Source organism: Trachemys scripta, chromosome 1, assembly GCF_013100865.1.
Source record: "Trachemys scripta elegans isolate TJP31775 chromosome 1, CAS_Tse_1.0, whole genome shotgun sequence".
NCBI lineage: Eukaryota > Metazoa > Chordata > Testudines > Emydidae > Trachemys > Trachemys scripta.
The window spans coordinates 30,431,208-30,444,004 of NC_048298.1; the positions used below are offsets into that span (position 1 = coordinate 30,431,208).

General features: G+C 42.9%; 1 protein-coding gene across 2 annotated transcripts in view; it reads left to right on the top strand.

The window, feature by feature from the left end:
* The window catches only part of TBC1D22A (TBC1 domain family member 22A), a 433,739-nt gene that overhangs the window by 79,998 nt on the left and 340,944 nt on the right, over positions 1-12,797 (top strand). For both annotated transcript variants that reach the window (XM_034767118.1, XM_034767128.1), the window contains exon 6: positions 8,527-8,655. In XM_034767118.1, coding sequence (XP_034623009.1) covers positions 8,527-8,655 — 129 coding nt within the window. The remainder of the gene's footprint in view (positions 1-8,526; positions 8,656-12,797) is intronic.

A 12,797-nucleotide genomic window follows, 5' to 3' on the forward strand; every position in this document is an offset into this window, starting at 1 on the left:
TTTTTGAGGAGCTGCACTGGATTTGTGATCACTCAAACCCTGGCAACTTGAGGAGCCTGCTGGCCACTGCTTCACCACCCCTGCACTTCTCTGGATATGACTGCCTAGACTTATTGGAGGATAAGCATGAGAAGGCCAGTAAAGAGATCTCTGAAAAGCCAGAATCTGTTTGCGACTGATGCTGGCTAGGGAGAAGGCAAACCTGATTCCTGCCCTGCTGTACTCAATCCTGAATCCCAGCAACTCAGACTAGGATTGAGGAGGCTGATCGTATGGAGGGAACCGTGGCACGTGAGGGTTTTTAAAAGGTAAATTATTAAATAATTTACAGTTTTAATTTGCTGCAGCTGTTGCACTATACTGCCATGCTAAATTCTGTTCCAGATGACTCATAGCCGTACTCGTTGTAGGTAGATGTGGGCTAGAAGTTGACACTACATTTCATTTTAGACTACTTGCTCCATTGGAACAACAAGGCCTAATTTTGTTCTCTGTTAGGGTCCATATGGCGGCAAATTCAGCTTTCCACCCATAGGTAAATGGATGTCTGTTTTATTGAACTCTATCTGTAGTCATTTCTTTAATGACCTGGAGAGATTATACCCCCATCTACAGTAGCTACTCTTTCCTGGGGACCTCAACTTGGTGTTGCCAAGGCTAACAGGACCTCCATTTGAACTGCTGGCAATGTGCTCTACATATCCTGGAAGGTGGCTTTCCTGGTGACCGTTACTTCTGCCAGAAGGATCTCGGAGATCCAAGTCCTTGCGTCGGAACCACTTTATATGGTTGTCTTCAAGGACAAGGTTCAATTGTGGCCACATTTGCCATTCTTTCCAGAGGTAATATTGCAATTCCATAGTAACCCTGATATCTTCCTACCGGTCTTCTATCCGAAGCCGCATGCCACTTGCTGGATGTCAGATGTGCCCTAGCCTTCTACATAGAAAGGACTAAGTCATTTTGGAAATGTCACTGCAGACAGAATGAAAGGCCTTCCAGTTTCAGCCCAGATAATTTCTTCATGAATCACTTCCTGTATCCACACATGCTACAACCTGGGAAAGGTCCCAGCTCCTCTTGCCCTGACGGCACACTCTACAATGGCTCAAGATTCTTTGGTGGCATTTGTAGCTCAAGTTTCTGTACAGAAAATGTGTAGAGCAGCAACGTGGTCATCATTCCACACCTTTTCATTTCATTACATCATCAGCATCATCCAACAGGGTCGAAACGATGCTGGATTTGGCCAAGCTGTGTTACAATCAGCATGTCGATAAACTCCAAACTCTCCACCTGCACTACTGCTTGGGAGTCACCAACACTGAAATGGACATGAGCAAGCACTCGAAGAAGAAAAAAAGTTACTTACCTTCTGTAACTGTTCTTCGAGATGGGTTGCTCATGTTCATTCCAACCCCCCTATCCGCACTTGTCCTTCTGTCAGAGTTAGCCGGCAAGAAGGAACTGAGGGGGGCTATGGTCAGTGGGCCCCTTTTTACTGGTGCTATGAGCACGTCACCCTAGGGGGCACCAGAGCTGACCCAACTGATGCCACTGAGGGGAAAAAACTTACCAGCGGCGGTGCTCGGGTTGAGCACACACCTACATTGGAATGGACATGAGCAACACATCTTGAACAGTTGTGGAAGGTTAGTAACCATTTTTCCACCCTCCCTCCTTGGATTAACAGCTGGATGTACAGCTGCTCAATTTCAAGCCTGAGACTCAAAATGAGAGTAATAGATGTCCCTGACAACATTGCCCCAGCTGTTTGCATTTTGCATCGTACCCCTTGCTGGCTGCTGAAACCACTTCTGCACTTCAACCTCCCATATCTGCTAAAGCTTCTCCTTTATTTTCACAAATATTATGCAAAATACATTCTGTCCAAGCTATCTGCGACTGGCTTCATTAACCAGGGAAACAAAGGATAAACCAGGTCTCCCAGGATAACCAGAGCAATATTCACATCATTAATGTCCATAGAGTTTCGTGGGGACAAACAGTCCATTAATCTAAATATAGCTGTGTTGGGAAAGGTCCTGGCATCATGGACCCTTCCGACCATCTAGTATTTGTCTGTAAACCTGCCATAGTGGTTGACCAGCCCTTCAAGCACCGTGAGGAAATACCCCTTTCTGTTTATAAATTCTGAGCTATGGTGGGGCAAAGAATAGGCACATAGTTCCCATCAATTGCCCCAATACAATTTGGGAACCCCATGCATGCAAAACCATCAACGACCTCCTGAGCATTACGAAGCTTTATTACCCAGTACAACAGTACCTTTTCCATGGCATCACACACCTGCATGAAAATGGTCCTGACCATAGATCTTCCCATGCATAATTGGTTTGCTATGGACTGGTAACATTTGGCCAGAGGGCAATTGTGATCTGCTTGTCCATGGGTATGGGACGTCAGAAGTCGGTAAACTGCCATGGTAACTCTGGGGTTAGTTCTGCAGAGTGCTCCCAAATAGTTGCTTTTGCCATCCTGAAGTTCTGTTGCCACTGTTGGTCATCCCAGGTCTATCAAACAACCTTTTTCCCACCAATATATTCTGAAGACCCTCCTGCTGTTGGAGGAACTGCTGCTACATCTGCTTAGTGGTGTGGCAGGCAAAGTCCATGCCAAATTCATCTGGCTTTGAGTGCTGAAATACATCCCAAGCAGCCTCTGTGCGTTTGAGCTTGACAGCATAGCGACATGGTCCATATTGGCCGACGGCAATTTGAAAACGGCGTTAGTCCACCCATAAAGGAAGTACGGGGCAGAGCCAGATGAATCATGGGATTTAAGAGTTTGAACTAGCATGGCTTCCACTATGCATCCCACAGTGCACAGCAAGAAAAATCCAAGAATGCCTGACTGCTGAGTGGTGTGCAAATGAGCATGGGATACCCTTAGAGAATGTCATGCTATCAGTTTGCAACAAATGGCTGCCATGTGTACACAATGATACACATTGGCAGAGGGCACACTGTCCCATGTGCACGCTGTTACTGTGACTTGTGTAATGCTCATTTCCTGACTCACAGCAAAAAGTTGGGGCTTTAACTCCCACCCTCCCTGTAGGCAAGCCCTGAGTAAACTAAAGCGGTGAAGTTCAAGTACAGTAGTTAAAGAGCATTAAACCCCTTTGTGGAGACTCTCTAATTCAGAAGTAAAGTGGTCTTAGTTCGCTTTCTTATACATGAGTTTAATGTGCTTTAACTAATGTGCTTTAATTTCACATCTTTAGTTAATTTGGCCGAACATGCCTCAACAGGGTTAAAGCTCTTCCACCCCGCTGTGTGCCCATGTAGGACCTATTCCAATTGGATTGTCAGGTGCAGTTCTTGTCGGCTCCCTGCTCTTGAACATAGCTTTTGGGTAGTTGGGGGCTTTTTAAAGGCTGTCTTGTTGCGTTCTAATAGCTAAGTAGGGTTTTCCTGGGTCACTTATTTGACAGGAGACCATCAAAGAATGCTGCCGGTAACTTTCCTCATGGAGTTGGTATTTAATCAATGCTCTACTACATTTTTAGGAAGGTGATAAAAAAACAAAGGTCTTGAGCGTTAATGGTATCAAAAGATCTCATGATACCTCTTCTCATGGTAGGAATGTTAATCTTACTGACCAAATTGTGTCGTCGTCTTGTTATTTCCTTTTCATCTAGTGATAAATCCCCCTGCAATATCAATTGGATACTGTAGTCTTCACTTCCTGTTTTATCTACTGTGTCGAGGTGGTGTTACAAAGTATCAAACCGAAGTATACTCACTTCCATTCAGGTCATTTGGAAAGGAAGAACATTAAACAAAGAACTAAACTGAGGAGTGGTAACAATTGTATTTTTGAATTGGTCAGAAGTCTGGTTTTAAAAAATACAAACCATCATATTTTTGGGGGCAGAGAAAGATCCCCTTATCTCGTAAATCTAACATTAAAGGCAAATACCCTAAAAGGCAATTAACAAATTGAGAGACTTCTCACTAAACTTCTGGCTATGTAATGTTACTGTGTCTGTCTCAAATGTTTTCCATATTGGAAATAGTTTTGAAGTCAAGAAAATGCTCAGGGACTGTCACTATGATGTCTAATAGAGGTGATGCTTTTTATAGAAATAGACAATCCATTCTTAAAATTCAATAAAGAAGTTAAGTGCTACATACATAAATAAACAGCAAGCAGAACTATTTTGGCATTCTTCTCTTTGGAATAAAGATAAAATTAATATAGAAATGAATTGTTAAAGAGATTTAAATTGCCACTAGTCTATGCCATGATGATACATTTAGACTTTTAAGTGTTTAAAAATAAAACTTAATTTGTAAGGAAACCAGACATGTTCAACTGACAGATAACCACATACTCTGATATTGAATAACAGCAGAAAGTCTCTACTGCTGAGAAAATATTGGTATTGCTGGGACAACGAAATTAGGTCTATCAGATGAATGCTTTTCTAATGGGACTAACGTATCCTACAGAAAATTTTCAACAGTTGAAAATAAATGGAAGGCAGAATTCAATATTTAACTTAACACAAAGCATTGAGACAGGATGTCAAATATCAGAGAGCCTGCATCTTGAGGCTAAATGCTGATATCATTTAAAATATCTGGAACCAGCTATATGTCTGCATATTTTAAAAGACATGGTCTCAGTGAAATGGGTACCTGTTGTAGGGGTGAAAGATCTGGAGACATCATGTTTACTTTGATAACCTCCTAAAATAGGATTTTATTTTTTTTAACAATACATCTTTGGGTTCTGTTGTAGTGAGTCACCCTCACTGTGTCCTAGTTTTGTGTTAAAGCCATCCATACTTCGTGCCAAGTTACATTTGTAGTGTACTTAAAATGGAGAACTTTACCAAATTGTAATAACATTGCGTGTCTTAAAATAGTGATTCAGTGCTTCCATCACAAAATTGCTATTGAACAAAGAGAAAAATAAATTGAAGTTAATACTGTAATTTTCTGACTGGTGGGAGGGGGAGGAATAATATATAATTGATCAATTCTTAATATTCTACAAAAATGCTTGAGATTTTTTCTTTATCTTTTTAATATGTTATCTTCTTTAAAAAAAAGAAACAAAACAAACAAAAATCCAAAGAAATAGACTGTTACAAAATGAAGCATAAAGATTTGCAATTATAAAGAATAATTTAGTTTGCAATGTATGTAGGATTTAACATGAACGTTTAATATGGTAGTGTTGTGCTTAGTATCTTAGTTATATTGTCATTTGCATTTGCTGTGGCTTAATACATTACGATAACAGATTTGAAGATGAAAGCCAGGAGTTTAAGGACGATCTATGGCTAACGTGATTAACAACTATTTTTAAAAATAACTTATTGGTTAATAAATATGAAAGTGTTCATTAGACATAAAGATTTTTATCAGTACTGGCAGGAAATGCAGCATTTAATCTCATTTCTGTATACTGGTGAGTGGTGTGAATTTATATAGTGAACATTTTTATATCAACGTCCTTGGTATCAAATTTGCTTTAAGTTTAGAACCATCTCCGTTAAGAATGACATCTTACTGAAGTAATTTTTAAAGCCCCTCTTCTCAATTTGTGTGAAATTTGGAATTGATGAAACAGTCTTCTTTGCAATCCAACGAAATACTAGTATTGCTTGTTTGAATTGCAACTGCTTTAATTAGACTTCCTGTATAAAGCATCCAGTATTCATTTTATATGCACCTGAATATTCAAGAAGCATTCCATTTGCTAATTATGGAAACATCTTCTGACATAGGGTTTGTTTTTTAAGAAGGTTTATAAATAACGGCATATTTTTGGTTTTCTTTGATATATAGTGTTGTGTTTACATAAACCACTTAGCTGGAGACCTGAACTATCAGTTTGGATGGAAAGCAGTGATAGATACTGCATGAATCATAGAATATCAGGGTTGGAAGGGACCTCAAGAGGTCATCTAGTCCAACCCCCTGCTCAAAGCAGGACCAATCCCCAACTAAATCATCCCAGCCAGGGCTTTGACAAGCCGGGCCTTAAAAACCTCCAAAGAAGGAGACTCCACCACCTCCCTAGGTAATGCATTCCAGTGTTTCACCACCCTCTTAGTGAAATAGTTTTTCTAATATCCAACCTGAACCTCCCCCACTGCAACTTGAGACCGTTGCTCCTTTTCTGTTATCTGCCACCACTGAGAACAGCCGAGCTACATCCTCTTTGGAACCCCCCTTCAGGTAGTTGAAGGCTGCTATCAAATCCCCCCTCATTCTTCTGTTCTGGAGACTAAACAATCCCAGTTCCCTCAGCCTCTCCTCATAAGTCATGTGCTCCAGACCCCTAATCATTTTTGTTGCCCTCCGTTGGACTCTTTCCAATTTTTCCACATCCTTCTTGTAGTGTGGGGCCCAAAACTGGACACAGTATTCCAGATGAGGCCTCACCAGATGAAAGGACTGTTGTTACCCTCTGTCTGAGGGGATCTTCTGTGGCACAGCGAGATGAGTTTAAAGTGGCACAAATATGATTTCTCATGAAGCTGCTAATATAAAGTTACATAGCTCCATCTAGATCGGATCTGACTTCCCAGCAAGAAATGCCGAACTCGAAGGGGCCCATATTTCATGGCAAGGTCGCTGTTAATATTTACTACTTAATCCTAAAGGAGAATCAATTTTTAAAGGAAGCTGTAGCCATAAAAAAGAATTTTAAGGCTTTCGTGTTGTTTTGAAATAGTTTAATAAAATCCCTGAAATATGTTGAAGGGTTTGAATATATGTTCTGCTCTAAGATGATTTGGACTGCAAGGGCATATGCATATGTACCTTTTTTTTTTTTCATTTTGAATGAGAAAGAGGTAGCATGCAGGTTTTTAAAAATGAATGAAATGAAAGGAATAAAATAATTGTGTGATTGTCAGGTTTGCCAGGTATCCAGTTTTCCATCGAAAAGGGAACCTGACAGTGTCCGTCAGCACTGCTGACCGTACGCCAAAAGCCCGGTTAGCTGCTGTAACCGGCCTCCACCCCCAAGGGGCAGGAACAGCAGCAAGTGCTGCTGGAGCCTGGAGGAGCAGTGGAATACTGAGGAATGGTTCCAGTACAGAGAGGTACCAGCGGCTCCCCCATCCTGCCCCGTCTGTCCTCACTCACCCACCCAACGCATGGAGTGCGACTCTCCCTCCCCCACTCTGTCCCAGTCACACCCCCCCCCATCCCAGGTGTGCAGCTCTCTCTCCAACATCCTGCCCCACTCACCTCTCCACCCCTATAGCCCTGCTCAGCTGGCAGGGTGAGAGTGGTGGAGAGAGCAGCGAGCGACAGTGGGGGAGGGGGAGAAGAGGAATGGGGTGCAGGGCCTCAAGGGAAAGAGGTGGAGCAGGGGGCGGGGAGGTTCCTCCCGCTCAGTGTCTGGTTTTCACAAATTAGAAAGTTGGCCACCCTAGGCCACACTGAAATCTGCTAATTAACAAAATCTTTTCATACAGAAAATAGTAATGCTAACTTATTGTGTGGTTTTCTTTTTGGAAGGCAAACATCTGCTCTGCATTTTTGATGAGTAATTACTACTTGTAGAAAAAATATGCTTAAATTGTCTTTTTTAAAAATGCACATTCTGAAGTAAAAATGTCTAAAGTTGTATTTTGTGTTCAGTTTGAACTGGAAAAAAAACAAAGGACTGGTTGAAAGATTCTTCATGTGAAGGTACTTGTTCTTGCCCTTCTAACCTTTTCAGATCCATACAGGATTGCACTGTTAACACTGTATGTCAGTGTTTCCCAAACTTGGGACGCTGCTTCTGTAGGGAAAGCCCCTGGCGGGCTGGGCAGTTTTGTTTACCTGCCGCATCCGCAGGTCCGGCTGATCGCGGCTCCCACTGGCAGCGGTTCGTTGCTCCAGGCCAATGGGAGCTGCGGGAAGCGGCGTGGGCCAAGGGACGTACTGGCCACCGCTTCCAGCTGCTCCCATTGGCCTGGAGCAGCGAACCGCGGCCGGTGGGAGCTGCGATCGGCTGGACCTGCAGACGTGGTAGGTAAACAAATCGACCCGGCCCGCCAGGGGCTTTCCCTACACAAGCAGCGTCCCAAGTTTGGGAGACACTGCTGTATGTAATAACTTTCCTGCGATATATAATGCAGACATGAACTGTTCTTTTTCAAGGCCTAACTGTTTCCCATTTAGCTGAGTATGATTTTCTGGTCATCTCATCATACTGGGCATCCAAAATTTTGATCATAGAAATTGCTGCAAGCATCAAGCCACCAGAGTGAGGAATATCTGGTAGCAGCTAAATGGAACACCCTCTTACCCCTGCTCCCAAACCCAAGGTGTTTAAAGTAATAAAGAATTCAGTGTCTTGTATACATTTGTTCTAAGTTAATTAGAGAATTTATTTTGGGCTGCAACCTATTTCTGCTTAAAAAAACAAAACGGAATAACTATTTTTATCTGAAAAAGTTTGAAATATAAATTTCATATTGAACTGTAGCTTTCATATCCCTGTAAAAAGCTGATGATTGAAATGATTTTTTTTCCTTATTTTCAGGGTTACCTTCCTGCCAATGTGGACCGAAGAGAAGGCACTTTACAGAGAAAACGAAAAGAGTATTTTGCTTTTATTGAACAATATTATGACTCCAGAAATGATGAAAATCATCAAGACACATACAGACAGGTAGAGTAGCTTATTGAAAACTCTTAACATACGTGAAAAATGAAAAATATATTCGATAACATATTCAGTATATTCTATATTGCTTTATTACTACTTCATAGATAAGCAGAAGGATATTTTTGTTTAGCCATATGTTCAATAATTGTTTTTGTGCTTTACCACAATTACATCTAGCAAAGACTGTTCAGTAATATTGAGCATCTTTAATTGATCTGTAATTTAGAACATTTTTAATTTATTTCTTTGATTCTAAAACATTAAATATCAAGATATTAAATCATTTAGGGCACTTGGTATGCAACCTTATCACTTCCTGCACATGAGGGGAAACAGGCTTCAGAAAGCTTCCCCATCTCATGGGGCTGGGAGAATCAAGAGTGGCAGAAGCTCCCTAATGGGGGTGGGGGGAGAGGGAACAGTGCGGCCCCTTCCCTCTGTGGCTTCGCTTCCGGGCAGTCCCTTCCCCCCAGGACCCCACTCTCCACTCGCATAGCCCTCCCGCTTTTAAAAGTGATGGGACTCCCCTGTTTCGGCACTACTGGTGGGAGTGGGAGAAGGCGGAGTTTTGAGACTCTGCTCCCCAGTGCACCCAGTGGCATAGCTGGGGGGACTGTATGCTCCGACAGATACATGTCATACTTCACATTCTCCCCAGAAGAGCAGGCAGACCTGCTGCCCCTTAACAGGGTTGGTCTAGCCATTAACATAGTTACTGTAATAGGGTAGATCTGCAACTGTAGGCTTTTTTTCTTTCCCCAGTGAACACCAGTTTTACAATACAGACTAATTTCTGATATTAATTCCAGTTCAAATTGGGACCTTCAGCTAACCTTTCTTCCCAGTTCAACATTCATTCTTCCAGTTTTTTTCCAGTTGAGTCTTTAGATTATTCCCCAGTGTTCCCAAAGTCGCTTTTCCGAATGCTTTGAAGTGGCACTATAGCATTAGAATAGAGGACTTGAAATTGACTGCTACTTCAATGAAAGTAAAGAAATTAATGGGCAGGGGAGGGGAGAAGAGGAGTTGAGGAGTATGAGCTAAGTGCTTTTAACGTATCCCCATAGGACATGTGATAAATGAAACAATCAAATTCACCAAAAGCTACCAAATGATGATTCTACATGCAGGGTTTCCACAATTTTTGGATGATCAGTGCGTTCTATTTTTACCACTAAAGGATTTGAGATTTTTGGGACACATTGGGGTTGTGGAAGATTGATTAGACACTAGGGGGGCATATGCCCATATGACTAGTTCACAGGAACATAGGTTATGTCTACACTCTGGACCTTACAATGGCACAGCTGTACCACTGCAACTGTGGCGCTGTAAGGTCTCCTGTGTAGCTGCTTTATGCCGGTGGAGGAGAGCTGTCCTGCTGGCATAATTAAACCACCCCCAACAAGTAGCAGTAGCGATGTTGGTGGAAGAGGATGTCCCAATGACACAGCGTTGTCCACACCAGCGCTTTTGAAACTGTGTGTCAGGGCTATGTGTTTTCACACCCCTAACCGACAAAAGTGCTGGTGTAGGCAAAGCCTTAGGTACCAGAGAAGGCTGTAAAAACCTAGATAGGCTGTCTGTGTCTAATCTTTCCTCTTTCTCTCCTCCTGGCCCCTGCACCTCACCCTGCCAAAAGGACAAACACTGGAAATGTTTTATGAAAGAATTGATTTAGCTATTTTGAAACTTGGTGGCTTATGTTAAAAGAGCAGGAGAAAGATACAAGTACATGTTTTGTTGATGACAGGAGATTGTATTTTAAAATTAAAAAACAGTATGTCACAGTTCAGGGCAACTGCATCTCTATATCCCCCTTCTTGGTCCAGCAAGATTACCCACTTTTAGGCTCCTGGCTTATCGGACTTCACCTCTCTTGGGCAGAAATCAACCTCTTTCCCTCCTGACCGGGGTCTTTCCAGGCTACACTGGTTCCTGCCCACACTGAGTTGCTTAGCAAGCCAGATGGGCTAGGCGGCCTGCATCTGCACTTTACTTTCTCCTCAGAGACTATAAACAGCATAATTGCCCAGAGTTACAAAGTACCATGCAGCCCTTTCTAAGGAAGCATATTTATTCTGAAGGTGAAAATATTAGAGAGAAAAACAATGAAAGAACCTACATGCATGCTAAGCTAATAAACTTACTAGAGATCACACTCAACTCTAACAAGGGCTGTGGCAGGTGATAAGTCCTTCAAACCCCACCAAAATGTTTTTCTGCGGTTACAATAAGCTCAGTCATGAATCTGAGGCTGTTTACACTACAGCCTATGTTGGCATAAATTTTGTCGCTCAGGGGTCTGAATAAACCACCCCCCTAGCAACATAAGTTACACCAACACAAGTGCTTGTGGCACAGCATTCGTGGAGGTGGTTTTATTATGCTGACGGGAGAGCTCTCTCCCGTTGGCATAGTGTCTTCACCACATGTATTTTGGTGGCGCAGTTGCATCGATATAGCTCTGCTTCAGCAGCACTCTATGTGTAGACATGCCCCGAGTCTCTACTTTATGCAGCTTGGGGCGTTGATCTTCAGATAATCAGCAGACAATGGGTTTCACCTCAGGTCAGAGTTTCAGAAGGTTAGGTCCAGAGGTGTGAATTTGTATTCTCTCTAGCATTTCCTAGGAAATCCACTTAATTTCATTTGTCCCAAAAGTTCCTTCTTGTCTGGCACATTGTTTAAAATAGTGATAGAATCGTAGGACTGGAAGGGACCTTGAGAGGTCTTTTAGTTCAGTCCTCTGCACTCAAGGCAGGACTAAGTATTGGATATGTGTGGAAGTCCCAGGTGGCCTGTCAGGGGTGGGGGTGTGGATAGGGGTCAGGACAGTCCCGGGGACAGGGAGCAGGGGAGGTTGGATATGGGGTTGGGGGGCGGTTAGGGGCAGGGGGTCCCAGGAGGGGGCGGTCAGGGGACAGTGAACAGGGGTAGGATTGGATGGGTCAGGGATTCTGAGGGTGGCAGTCTGGGGGCAGGAAGTGGGAGCTGGCGGATAGGGGGCGGGGGCCAGGCTGTTTGGGGAGGCACAGGCTTCCCTATCCAGCCCTCCTTACAGTTTCGTCACCCTGATATGGCCCTCGGGCCAAAAAGTTTGCCTACTCCTGATCTAGACCATCCATGACAGGTGATTAGAGGTTTTGTATGAGCAGGTTAGACAATGACGGAGATTCCACAACCTCCCTAGGCAATTTTATTCCAGTTCTTAACCACCCTGACAGTTAGGAAGTTTTTTCATAATGTCCAACCTAAACTGCCCTTGGTGCATTTAAGCGCATTACTTCTTGTTCTATCCTCTGATGTTAAAGAGAACAATTTTTCTCCCTCCTCCTTGTAACAACCTTTTATGTACTTGAAAACCATTATCAAGTCTCCCCCCCCCCCACCCCCCCGTTTTTTTTTTTTCAATCTTCCCTCATAGGTCATGTTTTCAGGACCTGTAATCATTTTTGTTGTTCTTCTTTTCAAGCTATTTGGCAGTGCCCCTGATCAGCTATGGTTGGTGGGTGCTGAGCATCCACTGTTTCTCTCCTCCCCCCATCCCCCGTGTGTGATCCAGGCCTGGATCACACAAGGAGTTGGCACCTGTGTCACTGGTGTAATTTACTCACAAGATTGGACCTCAGTGAGAAAAATATCCAATGGTTATAGCTGCCTGCTGTGTCCTGCATAATATCTGTGAAGCAAAGGGAGAAAAGTGTCTGCCGGAGTGGAGGGCAGGAGCCGAGTAGCTATCTGCTGAATTTGAGCAGCCAGGTACAAAAGCTATTAGAAGAGCTCAACGTGGAGCTATACGGCTCAGGGAGGCTTTGAAAGACCATTTTAACAGTGAGACAGAATAGTATATGGTGCTGTAATGTGCTCTTTTGTGGCTGGTAGGAATCATGTGATGATTGCGGTACATGTCGCAGTTTTACATTGTCAATGCAACTATTAATTCTGTTTGTGAATGATCCTATGGGCTGTCTCACGTTGTGCAATAAAGGGTAACGGATTGCTTTCAGAACTGCTGAGCACTTGGCAGCATATGTTGTGAACTAATAAAGATGAACTGTATTCCAAATAATAGAATTTTATTCCCTAACAAAATCCAGTGTTTAAAAAAAAAAAAAACCCAACCCATGCAATTGTAAAACAAA